General features: G+C 39.9%; 1 protein-coding gene across 11 annotated transcripts in view; it reads left to right on the top strand.

The window, feature by feature from the left end:
• Window positions 1–22,876, top strand: part of SLIT2 (slit guidance ligand 2) — a 530,767-nt gene that overhangs the window by 328,080 nt on the left and 179,811 nt on the right. For all 11 annotated transcript variants that reach the window (XM_068278011.1, XM_068278031.1, XM_068277940.1 and 8 more), the window contains one exon: window positions 19,052–19,123. In XM_068278011.1, coding sequence (XP_068134112.1) covers window positions 19,052–19,123 — 72 coding nt within the window. The remainder of the gene's footprint in view (window positions 1–19,051; window positions 19,124–22,876) is intronic.

Raw genomic sequence — 22,876 nt, forward strand, 5'->3', positions numbered from 1 at the left:
CTGCTGTTGATATTCAGTATTGAGAATGAAGGTAGCATCTGGCGTTACAAAGGAAAATATTGCAGAAACGTAGACAGCACAGAACTGGCACTAATGAATAAGACTTCTTAGGTTCCTTCTCCAGCCAGTTTCAGGCAAAATAAAATAATGGTCTACGGATACTCACGACTGGCATGCTGGGGACACTAGTTCCTCGACATTCGTATCCTGCAGACTGAAAACTGGAGCACTAAAATGCTGTAACTACGGTGGAGCACTCGCCTCGACAACCGATCAGGCTCTTTACTCTTTTTTTTTTTTTTTTTCCTGTCAATGAACAATAAAAATGTTATTTATCAGTTCTGTAACTACACTGGAAGAAAAAGTGCCTATTCCTTACGCAATAGCATACCATGATACCTTTTCAGTAAAAAGTGGTGCTTTGTGGGAAGGATAATGGGATTTTTTTTCTTTCTGATTTAATAGAATGCATGTGTAATCTATCAGAAACGCTAGTTATTTCTTTATCAGGAATGCTTGATAAAGTAACCTATAGGGTTATGGAAGCCTGCAGTATCAGTCTATTGAGTAGGCCAATAAGGTGTATCATTCTTAAAACTTAGAACAAAAACTCTGTACACACCCCAGATAAAACTCTGTCAAGATGGCCAATAACAACCGCCTGTGTTGAGAATCCTGCGTGTGTACACAGGGTCGGATTTACCATAAGGCACTATAGTCACGTGCCTATAGGTGCCCGATGGTGGAAAAGCGGCTCACGTCTCTCCCCAAGTGCCTCCTTCCTGCCTTACCTATGCAGAGTCCCAAGTGGAGTGTAAATGAGAGGCTACTCACCAGGGTCTTAGCATTCTACTTACAAGATCTCCCTTCAGTTGGGGGCTCCTCTAGCTACCTAATACTCGAGGACACCTCTAGCTACTTAATACTGAGGATAGCTCTGGCTACCTAATACTAAGGGGCACCTGTACCTGCCTATGACGGGCAAGGAAAGTAAGGGAGAAGAGACAGCTGGGACAACCAGTACACTTGCGGTTCTGTTTGATGGGTGTATTTAGGTTTATGGAGGGCGAATTGTAGGATGCCAGGACATCTGTTCCTATAGGTTCCTGTGATTTTTAATACGGGCCTGTATGTCCAGCAGCCCCCGACTCGAGCAGTGATCTGTCTTGGCAGATCACAGAGTGACAGTCGAGAGCACTGTTCACTCCACTTACCCCGCGGGTGACATTACTCCAGCACCACTCAGCCCCGCCCTGCTGCATAGAACAGCTTGCAAGTGAGCAATGTGTCTACAGCCTATGGGGTGCTGATTGGCACTTGCTATGGATTTCACTGGCGCTGGCAAGCATGTTCCACTGCCTTATGTTTATCAATGCCAGCAAGTTCCGATCTTGTAATATGATCTGGCACTACATTTACTGAATTAAGCTAATCAGGCCTCTTACCATGAAAAGCCCCATACACACGATCAACAGCGGTCTTTTATGCAGCACAATTATCAAACAACTTTTGTTGTGAAACAAGTAGAAACCACCCAAAAAAAGTTGCTTGCTATTGTTCACACAACTGATGAGACTGATAAGCCGTCAATCCAACAGTTGGATCGACGTCTTATCAGTCTTGTGAACAATAGCAAGCAACTTTTTTTTGTTGTTTTTACTTTTTTCACAACAAAAGTTGTTTGATAATTGTGCTGCATAAAAGACCGCTGTTGAGCGTGCGTATGGGGCTTAAGAAAACAATTTTTCTAAAACTTCTCTTATCAAGTCTGTTAAAGAGACTCTGTAACAACAAAAACCTCCCCTGGGGGGTACTCACCTCGGGTGGGGGAAGCCTCCGGATCCTAATGAGGCTTCCCACGCCGTCCTCTGTCCCACAGGGGTCTCGCTGCAGCCCTCCAAACAGCCGGCGACAGAGCCGACTGTAGCTTCAATATTTACCTTTGCTGGCTTCAGCGGGGGCGCTGTGGCGACTTTCGGCACGGAAATAGACGGAAATACCCGATCTCCGTCGGGTCCGCTCTACTGCGCAGGCGCCGGAAACTTGCGCCTGTGCAGTAGAGCAGACCCGACGGCGATCGGGTATTTCCGCCTACTTCGGCGCCGACAGCCATCAGAGCACCTGCGCAGGAGCCAAGAAGGTAAATATTGCGTCACGGCTGTACGGAGGGCTACAGCGAGACCCCCGAGGGACGCAGGACGGCGTGGGAAGCCTCATTAGGATCCTGAGGCTTCCCCCACCCGAGGTGAGTACCCCCCAGGGGCCGTTTTGTCGTTACAGTTCCTCTTTAAAGGAAATCCCATAGAAGTGGAATGAAATAATAAGTTAAAAGAAAAGTAGTCTGTTTGTAAATGACATCCTTTGACTCAGATAACCAGTAAGGCCTCGTTCACATCTGCTGCGCTGAAAAACGTGTTAAAGCGCGTGGTAAAGAATTTGTGCGCGCTTTAGTGCACGTTTCTGTGCGTTGTGCTGCACTTCTTTAAAGCACGTTTTGCTTACTGTAGCAGCAGCAGTTGTCAATAAAACTTTGTTTTTGTATGTAAATGTATTTTTTTCTCCAATTAGGGGTAAAAAACGCATGCGCTTCTATGCGCTTGTATGCGCTTCTATGCGCTAAAAAAGCGCACCCATTCACTTGCATTGATGTGCGCTTTACAGCTCAGCGCACAGAAATGCATGCAACGCTACGTTTTTGTAACGCTGCTCGCACAGGGCAGTGCGCTGTGGAAAGCGCACAGAAACGTCCCTGATGTGAACGAGGCCTAAGTGAAAGTGAATTCATTTCCTGGTTTGAAAAACTGCCCTCAGCCTAATGTGTGAAATGTAGCGAGGACTAGGGTTAAATCGCATAAGATATTACAGTTACATCTCTTGTTGGCAATACATAGCCCTGTGTTGAGAATGAACTCACACCCAGCAGTTTAAATCTTTAAAGAGAAACTCCGACCAAGAATTGAACTTTATCCCAATCAGTAACTGATACCCCCTTTTACATGAGAAATCTATTCCTTTTCACAAACAGACCATCAGGGGGCGCTGTATGACTGATATTGTGGTGAAACTCCTCCCACAAGAAGCTCTGAGTACCGAGGTACTTCTGGCAGTTTCCTGTCTGTGAACCTTGTTGCATTGTGGGAAATAGCTGTTTACAGCTGTTCCCAACTGCCAAAACAGCAAGCAGCAGCTACATCACTTTTCAGCAGTAAAAATGTCACCATGCGATAAATGTCAGAATATAAATCAGGGATTTAAAAGTTTTACAATGGGCAAACACTGACTAAAGCATTTATACATAATTATTGTAAAAATGAAGCACTTTTTTATTACATTATTTTCACTGGAGTTCCTCTTTAAGCGACACTAGATTAAAATTGCCAGTATGCTTTTGACTTATCATCCCATTAAAATACAGAAAGACCTTGTAAAATAGAAAAAGCAAGGACATGCGTGTGCCTACCTAACGTCATTCGAAAAATATTGTTTTCCTCAATACAACAGGTATCTTTCAAGGTAAACTCGATGGCCATGACATTTTGTTCCTTTGTTGCTTTAAAACGCTTGACAAATTAAACAATTTGCCAGTTTGTCTATTGCATCTAACAGCTTAACAACAAACAGATGGAAGGGAAGTTTTGCTAATTTGAAATTTAGAAGCTCTGGGTGCGGCAGTGGGTGTGCAGGATTTTTTTTTGTTTGTTTGTTTCCTGCATGTTGCGGACCTTTACTTTTTGTTGTTGCAAGAGCAGCAGCTCAAAAGTTCCACGTTTATTATAACAAAATCAGAACAGAGCATATTTTGTTTGCATCTCATTTTATGCGCTGCACTTGTAACAAATTGATTTAAGTGCACTTTTGGAGAGTGAGAGAGCAGGACAGAATTGATTTTGTGGTCAATGAATTGACTTCCATGACGGGTCTGAGGTATGAGAGTTTTTTTTTATGCTAACAAGCAAACATAATCTTATTCAGATGGGGAATGATTGATGTTGCTTTACTTTAATGCACTACATATATTACACTGAATGCAGACCGGCTCTTTGATTCAGACTTTTAAATACAATGTATGACCCTTTTACAGTGATTGCCTTTATTATACCGGGGTGGGGAGGGAGGGGGGAGGCAAATTATAGTCACGAGATAAGCATTGTTCAACTAAACCAATCGGTGCAGATTTGTGCTATCGCAACGTCCAAAACGCAAACATTTTATGTAGGACTATAGAGCATGCGATTAGTCAAGTTGTTTGGAAATTATAGATTGTTGAAGCAGTGTGGAAGTTGCAAGTGTTTTTTTGGGCTCAGTGTTGCTTGCAAGTTTTCCCCAAAGTCATTTTCGCATCAAAAATGCTATTTTTAATTTCGAGAAAATTTTCGCAAAAATAACTTGCAGTTCAACTTTGAGAAAAAATAATTGACCACACAAAAAAATAGATATTTTTACCATGAGAATTCATAAAAAGTGCGAAATACGCAAAAATAACTAAACTTATTTTCAATTGCATTTTCGCTCGAGCATTTTTCGGAAAAAATGAATATGAAAATTATATTGGCAACACCTTTTACACTATGTCTATTGCATTGCAATGGACAATATCACAGTACAATGCAATAATATTCCTATATGGCTATCACATTGATTGCAGTGAGCCACATTCTGTCAGGAGAACACAGAGCATATACAATAAATCCAGCACAACCAGATTGTTTATCACAAGTTTTGTTCCAGAGAAAGGTGCACTTTAAAAGTTAAAAAAAAACAATGCAGAGATTCTTAATAAATCATGCTTTATACCTCTGACATCAGTACTATTTCACTGCTGTCAGCATGTAATATCCAAAGGCTATACAGATGACTGCTGTGCTGTATTTGACCACCAGATGGCAGATACCTTAAATTTGAAAATGTGCTTGTGTAGCAAAAATATTACAAGTGTTAGTGTATAGTGTATGTATAGTGTATAAAAAAATATACACGTTACCATTGATAAAAGAAAAGCTATAAACAATAACTTATGTACAGGATACATTGTTGCAAAGGTCCTTTACTAATAATGTATTATTATTATTATTATTATTATACTATGTATTCTGGCCAGAGTTTTGTAATGTGTTTAGTTCAGACATGTGGATGTTGGAAGAGAGCTACAGATGGTCAGGGAAATAATTGTTCTGGCTTGCATGCAAAGTGTATGCATCCCGGAATTGGCCAGTCCATATTGGCAGGAAGTGCAGTTGACTTGCCAGCCAAATAACATTTGCAACCAAGCCAGAGAAAGACTGTATGCAGAATTTTGCATATTGTGTACAGCTTAGAATTAGGCAAGTCAATCCTAGCGAATGATCTTACTGAACATTTTGATTGACCCAATATCAGGCTGCATGCAATTTGCATTGGCCAATTTAACCACTATCATGCAGCACGAGAACACTTTTAATAGTGTTCAAAATCAGTTGCCCCTCATAGTTAAGCCTGGTACACACTTTCAATCATAATTGGCCATTCACTAACCGATTTTACCACCTCCATGTAGCATAACGGTTTACCTACACAACCTGCTTATAGTATTCAAAATCTGTAGGCCATTATAATACATGGATGTGAAATTGGCCATTGATTGGCCAATCAAACTGGATGTGTGTGCCGGGCTTTAGGGATGGTTAAAGTGAACCTCTAGACTAAAAATCAACTCAGCAGCACTGTAAAGGCTTGGTGTTTCTTTAACAGTTTCACAGCATCAGAACTTTGTTTTTCTTACCCAAGCCTCATTTTTAGCTGCACAGAAGAAAACTGCCCAGGCATTTTCCCTCTGATGCTGTGCAAAGCATGATGGGATTTCTGATGTTGTTGTTCTCGTTCTGCTGTTTTGGTGCATTTTTTTTTTTTTTTACATTTTTAATTTGACATTTAAAGCCTAGCGTGTGCAGCTGGGAGGGGTAATCAGGACACAGGACAGTTGGAACTGTGTCTTATGCTCCCTGTCACCTCCTTTCAACCAAAAAGATGGCTGCCCCATGACAAAGATGGCAGCCCCCATGACAAAGATGACAGCCCCCATGAATCACAAACCTTTTCCTGTTCTTTTAAAACAGGGTGGGTAAAAAATTATATTACCTATCTATTCTAATTAACATAACTAATGCAACTTAATGGCAGTATGTTTGTTTAGGCTGAAGTTCCCCTTTAAGGAGATGAAAAAATGTTCTACATTCATAAAGAAATATGCAAATGTATGCAGCTTAAAATTGGCCCAATCCAATTTTATCTTGGCTGGATTTGATTGGTCCTCTATCAAACTACATACATTTGCACACGGAATTTGCATAATCTTATGTGAACTCAGAAAAAATAGCATCTCATTGACCATCCCTATTGATCATCCCTATAAGCGCCTTTGTGCTCAGTTTCACCATACAAGTGAAACCAACTACAGTATGTATTTTATTGCATTCTTTCAATGCCCATATGATAATTGCTTTATTTCAAAACACTATGCAATGAAGTTATCATACTTTGCACATACATTGTAAAACGAAGTTGCTGTTATCAGGAAATCAGGCAACCAGAACTCTCAACTAACCGGCAGGCCTGAGTGAAAACGGGGACTATACATTCGGTGGGTTTTGAAGCTTTTTAAATACCGGTTCTTACCGAGCCTCCAGCGATGTCTAGCAGCCTTCCTGCATCACAAAAAAGGTTCCTAGTGACTTCCGGCGTGTCACGTGACCCGGTGCAGGTCAGCTGACACGATGGCTTCCATGCCTCCTAGGTGATGCAGAAAGGCAGCTAGACATCACTGTAGGCTTGGTAAGTACTTGGAGGAAGGTTTGTGCATTTCAGGTCTGTTGTTTAAGCAACCGGCAAACACACACATCCGGAATCAGGCGATCCCTGACGGTGCCAGATATTAGGGACTGTGCTTCGAACACCAGAAATCCAGCGCAGGAGGTTTGGGAGCAGCCGGCGCCACCATAGACTGTAATAGGAATTGCGGCTATAGCGGCACACAGAGAGTAACTTCGGCGCCGTCAGAAGACGGAGCTGTAGTTACTGTAAAACACTGTAATTCGGCTGCGAGCAATCACTAGGAGCCGAATTACGTATTTCCCTTCAATCCACATTGACCTGGAGGGGGAATAGTACTTAACAGCCGCCGGGAGTTGTGCAGGAGCAGGGTTAGCCATATACCGGCTATATCCTGCGCCCAAGTCTCCCGTCGGCTTTTTCATAGGTACGCATCTGCTGTATTACTTTTCTTTTGTAGTTATCTCTCATAGTTTCTCATAAATGAGCAAAGACATACCTTTCACATGGAGGAAAAGGTTCTTTTGAAAAATAAAATAGTATTTCAATCAAGGCCGGCATACATGGCTGCCTAAGACATGGTGGATTTCATTACTAATACATGTCATATAACGGAATAAAGGATTTTTCTGATGTCTGACTCAATTAGTTTTGATCACAGGAAAGAACAAGATTATGTACATAATAATTCCACAGAGGCTTGTCTGTAATCTTGAGTGCAAAAGAATGTTAATGAAAAAAGACTAAAAATAACAGTTAAGCGCGGCCGATGTATAAGAAAAAATGGAGATTAATTATGCAAAGTGCCGTACACATCGTAAAATTAGAAGATTGGTTCAATAATATCTATTCTTGGTTTAACTCCATAATCAATGCTGGGTGCATTCAAGGAGCGTGTTAAGCAGATGACCTGCAGTATGTGTACAACGCACAAGTGTGGTATGTATACATTTCCTGCTCGACAGCTAAAAAGCTGTTTATGCTATCAGCACCTGCAATTCATCTGGCTTGCTGGGAAGCTGACCCAACAGTCTGTGCGCTATGATACTTTGGCATAACAACAATAACATTGCTATAGCGCATTTGTCCCATAGGACTCAAAGTGCTTCACAGTGATGTCATCATTACCTCTTGTGGCCTGTAAAGATGCTCACCGATTGTCACCTTCAATTAACAATAGTGATCATTCCAGGTGACAGTTGTAGGAAAGATCACTGCACAGACATGCAGCTCAGCTTCAGGCAAGCAGGCTGTTCTATGGAGAAGGGAGGGGTTACAGTGAGCAACAGTGAGGACAAATGAGTCACTGAACAATAGTGGTTGTTCATGTAGACCAAGGGCAGCATGGTGGCCTATTGGATAGCACTCTCACCTTGCAGCATTAGGTCCCTGGTTCGGTTCCAGTCAGTGCGCTATCTGTATTATGTTCTCCCATGTGTTTCCTCCAGGCACTCCAGTTTCTTCCAGGCACTCCAGTTTCTTCCAACATCCCAGAAACATATGGATAAATTAGTTGGCTTCTCCTAAATTGGCACTAGATTATGATGGACGTATGATTATTGTAAGGATTAGATTGTAAGCCCCTCCCAGGGACAGTTAGTGCCAAGACTATATATACTCTGTACTGTGCTGCGCAAGATGACAAATATGTTTTAGGGACTAAGGGGGTGATTCACAAGAGATAAGCGTGAGTTAAGTCAGTTAAAGTGAACCGGAGGTGAGAGTGACATGGAGGCTGCCATATTTATTTCCTTTTAAGCAATACCAGTTGCCTGGCAGCCCTGCTGCTACTATGCCTCTAGCCATAGACCCCCAACAAGCATGCAGTAGATCAGGTGTTTCTGACATTATTGTAGATCTGACAAGATTAGCCGCATGCTTGTTTCTGGAGTTAATCAGACTCTACTGCAGCAAAATCGACCAGCAGGGCTGCCAGGCAACTGGTATTGTTTAAAAGTAAATAAACATGGCAGCCTCCATATCAATTTCACGTCAGGTTCACCTTAAGGAGAGTTAAATCATGAGATAACTCATGATTAATCTTTCCTTATCTAACTTAAGTCATTTAAGGAGAGATAAATAGTGAGTTAATAAGTATGGTGAGCTAATTCAACAGAAAACCTTTTTGAATCAACCCCTCTGTCACCTAGAGAGACACACAAGTGATACTGGTGGCTGAACTTAAAGGACACCCGAGGATAAACAAATTAAAATAAGCGATTGTATCTATCTTCCTTCTCCTTTAAAGATATTTCACAGTTTTATTTTATGTTTAAATCTACTTTTTACGTTTTAGCTGTTTTATTGTTGTTGCTCAAAGTATGCCAGAGCTAAAATCTATGAACTATTGACCCTTTTTATCTCTTTCCTGCTCTCAGATGCCATTTTCTTCTAGGAAAGGGTTTTATAGTTGGAATTTCTTAACAGTGAGGGTCACACTATAGTCACTTCCTGTCTGAGTCAGGACTGAGTCAGCCACTTACATACCTGATATTTAACATTTTCAGGCAGAGAAAGAAAAAAAGGAACACAGCATAGTTATTTGTGTGCTAGGCTCTGTACATACCCATGTCTATCTCATGATGTCACATGTCACCTCGGGTATCCTTTAATATAATGACTAAGCAGCTACAGGTTTTGGCCTGGCCATTAGCAGCTACACTAGACACTAGCGGCAGCTGCAGCTTTACATTCTTTCTTCTGTGCGTCTCTCTCTGTGTGACATTCAGGCATGATACCACCATGAAGTCCTTTAGCATGACATCATAGCCGTGTATAAGGATGCATGTGCGATGGTACGATCATGATATGATTCATGGATCCCGGTTACTAAAACACTTATGTGTTTAATGGAAAGTAAGCAGTTCTCTAGCAGTGTGATGTCAATGTCATATCCAATTCCACACTTTATTTATTTATCCCTTTCCACAGTGTGTAACGGTGTCAAATTTATAAGTCTTTTCACCTTCCCTTTATACCTCTGAATGTATCAAAGAGCTTTTACTAGCTTAAGTGACTTTGGCTTTTTCTTTCTTGTAAAGTTTTATTGAATCCATATATATACAGTGGAGGAAATAATTATTTGACCCCTCACTGATTTTGTAAGTTTGTCCAATGACAAAGAAATGAAAAGTCTCAGAACAGTATCATTTCAATGGTAGGTTTATTTTAACAGTGGCAAATAGCACATCAAAAGGAAAATCGAAAAAATAACCTTAAATAAAAGATAGCAACTGATTTGCATTTCATTGAGTGAAATAAGTTTTTGAACCCCTACCAGCCATTAAGAGTTCTGGCTCCCACAGAGTGGTTAGACACTTCTGCTCAATTAGTCACCCTCATTAAGGACACCTGTCTTAACTAGTCACCTGTATAAAAGACACCTGTCCACAGAATCAATCAATCAAGCAGACTCCAAACTCTCCAACATGGGAAAGACCAAAGAGCTGTCCAAGGATGTCAGAGACAAAATTGTAGACCTGCCCAAGGCTGGAATGGGCTACAAAACCATTAGCAAGAAGCTGGGTGAGAAGGTGACAACTGTTGGTGCGATTGTTCGAAAATGGAAGGAGCACAAAATGACCATCAATCGACCTTGCTCTAGGGCTCCACGCAAGATCTCACCTCGTGGGGTGTCAATGGTTCTGAGAAAGGTGAAAAAGCATCCTAGAACTACACGGGAGGAGTTAGTGAATGACCTCAAATTAGCAGGGACCACAGTCACCAAGAAAACCATTGGAAACACATTACACCGCAATGGATTAAAATCCTGCAGGGCTCGCAAGGTCCCCCTGCTCAAGAAGGCACATGTGCAGGCCCGTCTGAAGTTTGCCAATGAACACCTGAATGATTCTGTGAGTGACTGGGAGAAGGTGCTGTGGTCTGATGAGACCAAAATAGAGCTCTTTGGCATTAACTCAACTCGCTGTGTTTGGAGGAAGAAAAATGCTGCCTATGACCCCCAAAACACCGTCCCCACCGTCAAGCATGGGGGTGGAAACATTTTGCTTTGGGGGTGTTTTTCTGCTAAGGGCACAGGACAACTTAATCGCATTAACGGGAAAATGGACGGAGCCATGTATCGTGAAATCCTGAACGACAACCTCCTTCCCTCTGCCAGGAAACTGAAAATGGGTCGTGGATGGGTGTTCCAGCACGACAATGACCCAAAACATACAGCAAAGGCAAAAAAGGAGTGGCTCAAGAAGAAGCACATTAAGGTCATGGAGTGGCCTAGTCAGTCTCCGGACCTTAATCCAATAGAAAACCTATGGAGGGAGCTCAAGCATAGAGTTGCACAGAGCCAGCCTCGAAACCTTAGTGATTTAGAGATGATCTGCAAGGAGGAGTTGACCAACATTCCTCCTAAAATGTGTGCAAACTTGGTCATCAATTACAAGAAACGTTTGACCTCTGTGCTTGCAAACAAGGGTTTTTCCACTAAGTATTAAGTCTTTTATTGTTAGAGGGTTCAAAAACGTATTTCACTCAATGAAATGCAAATCAGTTGCTATCTTTTATTTAAGGTTATTTTTTCAATTTTCCTTTTGATGTGCTATCTGCCACTGTTAAAATAAACCTACCATTGAAATGATACTGTTCTGAGACTTTTCATTTCTTTGTCATTGGACAAACTTACAAAATCAGTGAGGGGTCAAATAATTATTTCCTCCACTGTAGTTGTTTTTTTTCAAACACCCTTTTTAATCTTTTACTGCATCCCCGCATGCTGTTTTTACAAGGTAAATTAAATCATAACTTGACATTTGCCCCTTTCTGCATTATCGGCCGTAGGAAATGAGTCGGGTTTTCCATCAGGAGGTATTATTTTATCATGCCACCGTCTATATAGATGAGCCCATCTCTTTCGGAAAAAAATGTCAACTGCATCAGCTCTCTATATCTCTTCCCAGCACCATTCCAGCAATTCCCCCACTACTGCCCTCCCCAAAACGATATGGGGACACATAAGTCATTAAGCATTAGTCAGTGCTTTTGAAACAAGTGGATGGCATTGGAGATTTATGACGGTACTGGCAGACTTTTAGGAAGGTTAAACTGTAGAGGGGGGAATAAAATTACTGGTAATTAAATTTGCAAGCAGGTTGCCATCTCTCAAAGATTTATTGCTCCTGAGTGGTAGATGGTACATCCCTTTGAAACACAAACTGGAACACAAAGAGGAATGGGTTGCACCCCCCCCCCCCCCCCCTCACTCTTACATAATTAAGCTTTCATTCTTTTTTGAATGCTGAAGCAGCATTTAGAGGAAAGTCATAAATGAATCTATAAATAAGATGGCATTACCGCAAGGACATTATTGTAATGACTCCGTGCAATAGCTTGGAATAATAGCCGGTGGCCTTTATTGTCTGGCAGTCCTACAGAGATGAGCAGCTAGGCATTATCTGTGTGTTGTGTCTGTACAGTGCAGAGGAGCAGAACATCTCGCAACATATGCTCTGCCGCCTATTCTACAGCACGCTCTGATGTATGTCTTGACTCCTATTAGTTTCCATATGCTGTAGAATAATAATTACACTTAATAGCGTCAGAGTTTGCCAACAGGAAAATGCGGATGTTGTAACTGTCACGTTGACAAACACTGGGCACTGCGTAGATCTGAGGAAAGTATAGATTTTTCCGAAACAACCAGTTAGATTTCAGTTCTCTTAAGATCCCTTTTACACTTAATCTCCCTGACCGCAGATCATTGCAGTGGCCATTAAAGTCAATGAAACATGACACACTGCTGCCTGTGGTGTGACGCAGTGCGACAGAAAAGCTCCGGGTGCCCTGGAAGTAACGCCCAAGCTGCAGTGCGTTACCCTGAGACTTCCAAGGTAATCGAAAGTGCGCTGGAAGTCGCGGGTTCATTTTTTTTTCTTTAGTTGCACCATGGCTATAATGCACGGTGGTGACTTTTTGGCTGTGGTGGGATTTTTCCTAACCGCACCATAAATGCAGTGCACCAATGTAAAAGGACCCTTACTGTCCTGAACAGCAGAAAATAAAGTTATCCTATATTGTATGGTATCAAATGAATTAAATGCAGCAATCTCACGATGTATGTTTATAAAATGCACTATAAAGTGTACTATATAAATAAACATATACTGTATGCTATAAGATACATTGATCCTTGACTGTGCGTTATAAAATAATGCTACTCTTTACTGTATGATATGGTCATAGGTTTTCCAATTTTTTGCAGGCTACAGACTTGCCTATAATAGGATAAACTTTTTTTCTAAGGGTGGCCAAATATTTTCTCCAAGCGATGAAAGATTCGACTTTATTGTGTAATTAACAACAGTGTGGTCAGTTGAAAGTCAATCGACTAGTTGCCCACAAGTTGTAAGTGAGATCAAATGTGATTCTCCTTCACTAATTGAGCCAAACGATATTGCGCCTCCATGGAATGAAACAAAAAATCGATTCTGTGTCGATCAAAATCATTTGTCATCATCAGTAGCGCCTTCCTTCACAATGAACCAATATTTTCCATCCCGCCTGATTGAGTAAATTGGTAGATTGGAGCAGGTATCAGCCAATCTCCATTGATCAAGCAGAATGGAACATACAGTAATCGATTCTCCCCTGATTGGAGAAAATGATCAAATTAAACAGGAAAATCTAGGATTGTATTGGCACCTTAATGCTGTCAATACACAATGTGTTTTTTTGGTCGATTTACCATTCAATGGATTTTCCATTAGTTTTCCGCTCGATTCTTTTATCTTTTCTTATCAATTTTCATTCACTTCTAACAGAAATCGAGTGGTAAAATGATAGATAATTTCTGACATCTTACTTTCGATCAAACCATCTATCTGCCGAAAAAGCGCATGGTGTATTCCCAGCATTGAGGTGCCAATACAATCCTAGATTTTCCTAACACTTGATGCTACCTGCTCAGACATTTGTTTTTACCCCAAAAGCAAACCCCTTAACTAAACTCTTATGCACCTTATATGATTGCTGCACAGTTTTACAAAACCAAATAATGTAATGTTACTAGTGCACAGTGTCATCCTACCTTGCAATTCACAGGTGCAGAATATGGTGTCTGTTTCATTTAAGCTGCTGTTAATATTGTTTTGTATTTATGTAGTGTTAATATTTTCTGTAGTGCTTTTAAAGTGTCCATAGTCATATCACTGTCTGTCAGAGGAACTTACAATCACTTCCTAGCATAGTTATGGATGTATGGCTTTGTCATAGGCCAATTTTGTGGGGGAACCAATTAAAATATTATGATGTTTTTAGGCTGTGAAATGCTATCTTTCTTAATGCAAGATTTGTGACCTGCAGAACTTCAGTACCTGCAATATAATACTAAGACTTTCTCTGTGAATGAAGAACGATTTTAGTTGATAGAGCAATCTCCCTTAATTTATAATTGCTGTTTTTAATCCTTTTTTTAATATATTTTGTTAACACATTATAGGCATTATTTACTTCATTTCTTCCAAAGTTTTCTCCTAGGAAATAATTTTTTATCTTTTTAAAACAACTTTTCAGCACTTTGCAATTGGTACCAAAACCTAGGTGATACAATACTGCTAAAATTAGTATTTTCTTTCTTGCTGGTGGCTTAAAAGTCATTTTATTGATAACATGTAAAAATATCACCCAGGTGAAAAAGTGAATTGGATCGGGCCCTACCAGTGATATAGCAAACTACTGCAGATACTTTGTTTCTTACATTCATGTGCTGTATAGAAATGTTAGGCTCAAGGCCGGGAAAAAGAGGAAATGGATATATATAAAAATGTTTGAATGCGATCTGCGTGCCAGCTAATATATTTCACTGTAACTGTATTTATAACTAGTCAGATAGAATGCGGAGTCATTAGCGCTGCTGCTGACAGGCTATCACAATGGATCAGATTGCCTCACAGGTTTTTAGTCCGTGAGACAGACCCAAAACATTTTTGGAACCCCATTTTTCTATCTTTCCTTCAGCACCTCAGAACATTATTCACTAACTTAAAGTGTAACTCATAATATATATATACAATCACTGTCAGGATTGACTTCAAGTATGAAACAATAGCTAAAGCAGACATAGCAGTTTCTATGAAGCCAAGTTTGTCAGTGACCTATTAAAGTGGACCTGATGTGAGAGTGATATGGTAGCTGCCATATTTATTTCCTTTTAAACAATGCACACTGCCTGGCTGCCCTGCTGATCCTCTGGCTGTAATACTTTCAGCCATAGACCCAGAATAAGCATATGCAGATCAGATGTTCCTGACAATTTGCATGCTTGTTTCAGGTGTATGATTCTGACACTACTGTAGCCAAAGAGAGCAGCATGACTGCCAGGCAACTAGTATTGTTTAAAAGGAAATAAATATGGCAGCCACCATATACCTCTCGCTTCAAATTCCCTTTAAAGGACCACTATCACAAAAAATCGTAAAATTTAAAATACATGTTAGCATATATAAACAAGAAGTACATTTCTTACAGAGTAAAATGAGCCATACATTACTTTTCTCCCACCTTGTTGTCACTTACAGTAGGTAGTAGAAATTTGACAGAACCGGTTTTCAGCTAGTCCATCTCTTCATGGGAGATTCTCAACATGGTCTTTATTCCTTATAAAGACACTCCTTGACAGTTTAGCCTGTCTAATTCTCCCTCATCTATGACTAATCATCACTGTAATTTGCTCTCTAGGCTGTATCAGCTCAGGAATCTCCTCTGCGATGGCAGAGCAGCTAATTTGTAAACACAGGATGTTAACCCTGTGCCTGCTTCCATGAATCAGGAAGTAGACACACAGCAGATTTATTGCAGGTTTTGTATCGGCTGTTACAAAGAAATATTTTTCTGTAAAGGTTATTATGGGGTTGCATATCTTTAGAGCAGAGAGGAAGTATATAAAGATGCTGGCCTGCCTCCCTGTTCACTGCACACTTTTTTAGCAGTTGGCCAGAGCAACTGCCATTCACTGAATGTTTTTGAAAAGAAAGAAAACCCTGGTAATCCCCCATGAGGAGATGAGCTAGCCCAAACCTGCCAGTTCTGTCAGATTTCTACTAACTACTGAAAGTGACAGCAAGATAGATAGAAAGGTAGTTTATGGATCGTTTTACTCTGGAAGAAATGTACTTCCTATTCGCATGTATTTTACATGTATTTTATATTTTACAATTTTGGCAATAGTGGTCTTTTAACTTTTGAGTTCTACCATTCTGTAACCATGAGCCCCTTTTACTTGAGTCGAGTGGTGGAAGATGCTATCCACTATGCCACTGTGCTGCCCTCCCTGTTAGGCCTCTTACACAGTAGGACATTGCGTTTGGATGCGACGTTAAAGTCACAATGCAAATTACAACGCAATGCCCCAAAAAAGTTGCACCGTTACTTAACGCCCCGTTATCGTCGCATACAGTAGAACATACAGGCAATGAAAAGTATGCTTCCAAGTCATTACTATGCGTGTGCAAACAGTCTAACGCAGCTAATAACATGTATAACGCACTGCATGCAGTACTTTCACTTAACGTGCAGCGTTAGTCACCAACGCAACGTCTGCACTGTGAACAGGGCATTGATTTTGCATTGCAGTGAGTTATTCTACGTTAAAGAGACTCTGGAACAAAATTTTGAGCCTTATTTCTTTTATCCTATAAGTTCCTATAGCTGTTCTAATGTGCTCTGTCTTACTGCAGCCTTTCCTATTTGCACAGTGGCTGCATTATCTCTGTTATATGATCTAATCTTCTCTCCTCTGTCGGGCTGAGGCAGTCAGGCTGGAATGTGCTGTGCTGCTTGTGGTTGGATATAAGCTATACACACCCTCTCCAGACCCCCTGCACACTCTGTATGACTCCCTCACTGAGCTACTCTCAGCCTATCACTTGCTATGGCTTTTGTTTTTAAACACTGCATAAAAATGGCAATTACAAGCCAGCATTGCAGCAGGGAGTGGCAAAAACAGCACAGAGGGGCCCAGGAGAACATAATGAATAGAATGGTATGCTTTTTATTGTAAGAATTTTACAGTACAGATTCTCTTTAAATGTTGTTTTAATGTGGCGACTTTAACGTCACACTGTGAAAGAGGCCTTAGTGTTTTGACCCCAGTAGTACTACAATGCATTATTATTATATTTTAAACACACTTATGTATAAGTATACTATTACTAACACTTTAGCTGGAATTTCATTTTAAAGGTTCTATGGGAATATTCTGATCCAGGGAAGTACCGCTAGCTTTTGCTTCTTCTGAACAAGAGTCACGATGGCGATGGAAATATTTTTTTCCGTCTTCTTAACTGTGATTATATAACCTCTGATATTCCCATCACTGATTAGTCAGTAGTGACAGCATGAATAAGAATTATAACTGATATTTTTCTGCACTGGTTCAATCTGAGTTTGAGCACCCTGATCTTGCTTCATGTATCACAGATTCACTTTAATCTACAACGTCGTTACTGGTTCCTTCTGACCTCATTGGCGTCAGTCTCGGCCGTATTGGTTGAACTGACGCAGGATCTCAGTCATTGAATTGTTTGATGTCAAAGTTGTTTGTGCTGCCTGAAGCAGCCAATCGGATTCTCCTTGTTATTTTCTGTTGGGCTCCGGCCCGTAGATGTCTGAAAAGGAAGGCGATTGCTGCATTGCATAAGGCGATACATTAACTATAATGTTTTATACATCTGGTAACCAGCGTGACATCTAACAATTAACATATGTTCACCAAGGCAGGCCATAAGGAACGCAGACTGCTCAGTGCCTTATTTTTCTGTGTTTCTGATTAACATTTGCATTGTGTTATGATTTGGTCGTAAATTCATCAGGCTGTGCTAAGTGTATACTACAGACTTGTGGCCCTCATGGATTTTTTTTTAAAAAGGGGCATATAAATCAAACTGACATTTGAACGGCTGAAGGTCATTATTTCTTTCAGTTATGGGATTGACTGTCAGCCCAGCACAGTCAGAGTACATTTGCTAAATGACTCAATGTACATCTGAAATTGAACCTGTGCTGTTTTCTATTAGATGCATTTCTTCGAGTAAATAGGCAGAGCAAACTAACATCCATCTACTAATTACGCCCTTATTTCCGATCGGTTATAATATTTTTTTTTATGCAGGTCAGCTTCTGCATTAAAAGTTCTTTTACTTAACGTAAACCTGTTACAGGAAAAGTACATAGACTGCCAGCGCCGATCACCTTCTGAACATATTATCTGTCTGTCTGACAATGACTCTGGAGCTTTTATAGAAAGAGCTGGTAATGTGCTAACTGATCACCAACCCTCTGTTCTCCACTTTAAAATAATCAGATTGCCCCCTTAAGATCACTTTATTAGAAAGGGGCAATTTTTTATGGATGCGGTCATCACTTTGATTGCCTACTGTAATTAGCTTAAAGGGATACATGCGGCTTTTTTAAGTAGTTAGTCCTGGTTTCCAATAGCTGTAGGAGCTGCCATTTTCCTCCCTCCCTCCTCTACCCTTATTTATCCAGTGGAAGGTGTGAATGTAATCAAGTGTGTCTCTCTAAACTGTATGATGTACAGTGTCCTATCTGGCTCCCCCCACCACCCATGATGAAATCTTTTGTTTGTTAATTTCTACTGCTACTTACACTAATCATTATCTGCCTGCTCTCTCTGCAGACAGCAGGCCATGGAAGTAGAGCAATACATGCTTCTAACATTTAAATGTAGAATGGGTTTTTTTTTAGTAATGAGCCACATTATTAGTATGCATTTTGATTGTACTATCAAGATGCCCTGGGTGCTTAAACTTCACTGACTATAAAACATAGCCTTTTCTTTTTTTTCTTTTTTTTTTACTGTGATCGTTTTTTTTTTTTCATTATCTTTACTTTCCCCTCTTTCTTTTTTCTGTAAGCCATAGTGGTTGTCGATGTCCAGCTCACAATTTTTACGATGTATTCTAACAGCTATGACGCTACTTTGCTGAACCAAGAAAACACTAAACCACACAGGGTGCTATATCTCTTTTCTTGTTGATGCTTGAATGACTATGTGTGTTTTATTATTGCAAAACATAAAAAGTTGGAACAAAATGCACTTACTCACTGTGCTTTGCACGACCTTCGCAAATATCAGTCAATAACTTACGTTTTTAGCCTTTGCATCACCCAAACCTGCAATGCACTCGGTATCTGAAGCACTTTCCATTTAACTCCCTGTAAAATTATCTCCATATCAATGCAGCAGATTCACGTTCTTTTTTTATTTCTCTTCTAGAGACCTCAGTGAAAACCAGATCCAGGCGATCCCCAGAAAAGCATTCCGCGGAGCTGTAGATATTAAAAATCTGTAAGTATTTTCCTGCAGAGCCGAGTCGTTTGGGGTTTATGACATTTTGTAATGCAGTGCATACCTTAATACCACAGAACTCATGTTTTATGGGACTCAAACAATATTTTGACCTCTTTCAAAATGTATACCAGCAGAAGGTTCGCACAGGAAATCATTCTTTCATGTAAAACTCATAAAGTTTGATTTCTAATCTCGGTCTCCTGTTTTCCATAAATATATATATTTTTTAAACGTTGTAAACATTTTAACGCTTTACAATGGAAACTCAAAGTGAATTACATTCTGCCCAAAAAAGTATTTTTTTATAATACCCAAGTTATATATTTATTAAAAAACAAAACTTGTTCAAATGCATTTTCCTGTTTGTTGTTAATAATGCTCAACAACCACCACTGTCATATAAAATGGAAAAATTGTTAGACTGTAATTGGGACCTTTTTATAAATGTGTAGAAGGCTATTTTTCCCACCAGACTAGATTATTATACTGGATAAAGTTTTTACTACATTTATAAACTGATGAAAAGAGTTTAACCACTTCAGCCTACAGTGTTGTTCACCTTATGCATCTGAGCAACTTTCACCTCCCATTCATTCATCAATAACTTTCTGACTACTTATCAGAATTAATTGATCTATATCTTGTTTTTTCCGCCACTAACTAGGCTTTCTTTGGGTGGTACATTTTGCTAAGAATTATTTTTTTCTAAATCCATTTTACCAGGAAGATTAAGAAAGAAATGGAAAAAATTATTTATTTCTCAGATTTTGGCCATTATATTTTGAAATTAATATATGCTACTGTAATTAAAACTCATGTATTTTATTTGCCCATTTGTCCCGGTTATTACACCATTTAAATGATGTCCCTATCACAATTTATGATGCCGAAATTTTATTTAGAAATAAAGGTGCATTTTTTCAATTTGCGTCCATCACAAGCTTATAATTTAAAAAAATATAATAAGATACTCTCTTGACATGCATATTTAAAAAGTTCAGACCCTTAGATATCTATTTTTTTGTTGTTGTTTTTTTTATTGTATTTTTTTTAATGAAAACATTTAATTTGGGTAATTTTTGGTGTGGAAGATAAACAGATAATTTTAAATGTAATATAATGTAATTATTTAATAAAAAATGTATGTGGGTGTAGTTTACTATTTGGCCACAAGATGGCCACAGTCAAAAAGTCCTGGAAGCGAACGATCTCACTTCCAGGAACTAGAAAGAGGACGGGAAACGTATTTTTTGCAGAAAGACCGCAGCCTCTGATAAGAGACTGTCAGTTTTTCATTGATCGGGGAGCTAACGACGGGAGCGTGTGCGATCGCGTGCCTCAGCACAGTCTATCTGGACGGATATATCCATCCAGATAGGCTTAAGTGGTTAATTACAATTATTTAATCGTTCATCAAAATTACCTTTTCTTTTCAATTTTCAGAACTTCCCCATATAAATATGAAATAGTGAAATAGGCCCTTTGTCAGTAACATGGTCAGAAAATAGGTCTCTGATTTTATGTTTGTATCCGTATTGAAGATGTTTAAAGTGACACTGAAGGAAAAATTGACTTATGAGATAATTAATTATATGTGTAGTACGGATAATTAATAGAACATTAATAGCAAAGAAAAGATTCTCATGATTTTATTTTCAGTTACATAACTTTATTTATAACGCTGCATCATTCTGTCATATATGCAGTTTAGAAACCACACTATGTATTTTAAAACTATGAAACAGAGCAGAGCTTTCCTGCAGTAAAACCTTACCTCAAGCTGTCTCTTACTGATTCTTGGCCTTTAGAAAGCTATTTAGAAAACAGCACTGCGTTCGACCAAGTTGGTCGAATAGCTCAGAGAAGCTCTTTTGCATAGATAACAACTCAAGTGTTTTAGCTCTTCCTGCACTGGCAAAACACATGAGACCTTTTTCTTTGCTACTAATGTTCTATATGCTATCCGTACTACTTATACAATTCACTATCTCATACGTTTTTGTTCGCTTCAGATTTGCTTTAAAAGACATTGAAAAGCTTGAGCGTTGCGTTAAGAATATGCATTTTTATTTTTTCTTGGTGTTCAAGTTTAAATCAGTAGTTCCCACTAGTTTTCCTTCTTATATGGGTGCTGTATATTCACCTAGCTGCTGACAGTTACAGCTTTTGATTTTTAAACTGTTCAAAAAGTATTGCAAATGTATCAAATTTCATAACATTCAACGCAAAATTGCCATAACAGTGGCCAGATCACCTTGAAAATTGCACAGTTGTGGGTGCAGTTTTCAGGATACTAGCTAGAACTTAGTTATTGACCTGTTGATCTCCAAGAAGAGAAGCATTTTGAGATAGGGCTCGTTCCCACTGTTGCGACGCGATTTCGGCCGCATTCCGACGCTTGTAAAAACGCATGCGGATGCGTTTCCACATGCGTTTTTACCCGCGATTTCGCATGCGATTTCGCATGGCAGGGTGCCATGCGAAATTAACCATGACACTGCCAGTGCTAAATAAAATTGAAAAAGGTGCGAAATCGCACGCGAAATCGCGGGTAAAAACGCATGTAACAAACGCATGCGTTTTTACTATTAAATACATTAGCGGCGATTCGCACGGATTCCCGACGCAGGCGAAATCGTTGGCTCTTTTGTGCGTTTTTTTCACACTGAAAAAAACGCACCTCAACAACGCTACAGTGGAAACAGGCCCATCCACTTGTATTACATGTGCGGATCTGCATGCGTTGGACGCATGCAGATTCGCGATAGTGGAAACGAGCCCATACTCTAAAGTAAACAGCACTGAGCACTGTTTTTTTTTTTTTTTAATACTTTGACAGCTTAAAGCGGTATCGTCACCATAAAAATCAAATTTCAACAGCAACTGGTCTGCATGTATTAAGTAATGAAGATGATAATCGTGCATTCAAAACTTTCAAAACTTTTTCTGCTGTTATGATTTGGAGTTATCACATACATAGTAGTCGTGCCAAAGAATTGCATGCTGGGGGTTCTTTTTATCTATAATCTATTCCTCCTCTTCCCTTTATTTCCCTGCCAGCTGCTTATCTGAAACCTAATCCCCTACTCACTTGTGTTTACAAGCAAGGCTGAGGTGACTCAGCGATTGGAGGAGACAAGAAAAAAAGTAAAGGGCAGAAATGACATCACGAGTTAGTCTTAACTGTGGGCAAAAGACATGGCCCCCACCAGGAACAGAATTCTCGTAATTTACTATATAACATTCACTGAAATCAAAACATGGACAGTATAATACATGTGTTATGTAAGTAGATCAAGTATTTATCTACTTATATATGTGTTTTTTTCCCCTGGCATAGTATGGCTGATCCTACCGCTTTAAACCTAGTACACACATTCAATTTTGATTGGCCAATCTTACTACACCTTGTCACGATTGTGGAACTTTCTCCGTGATCAGCGCACAACGCGTGCGCTGACACGGCGGAAATCCTCCACAAGCGTATATTTGCAGGCACCCAGCAAAAGGTGCTACGCACCTGTAGAGGGAAATTCCTGTCGGCAGATGGCGCTGGGGAGTGCAGAGGAACCAATCCTCTGTACCTCCACAAGTGCCAGACAGGAATTGTACGAAGCGCAGAACGCAATCGCAAGAGAGGCGATTGCGAATGAGATTGAGCAAAGGGATAGGTTGTATGTGTGTGCGCCAATCCAGTCGCCACCCCGCGACCGCGCACACACAACAGCAGATACGAAATAGGAACGCGAT

This window comes from Hyperolius riggenbachi, chromosome 1 (assembly GCF_040937935.1).
Source record: "Hyperolius riggenbachi isolate aHypRig1 chromosome 1, aHypRig1.pri, whole genome shotgun sequence".
NCBI lineage: Eukaryota > Metazoa > Chordata > Amphibia > Anura > Hyperoliidae > Hyperolius > Hyperolius riggenbachi.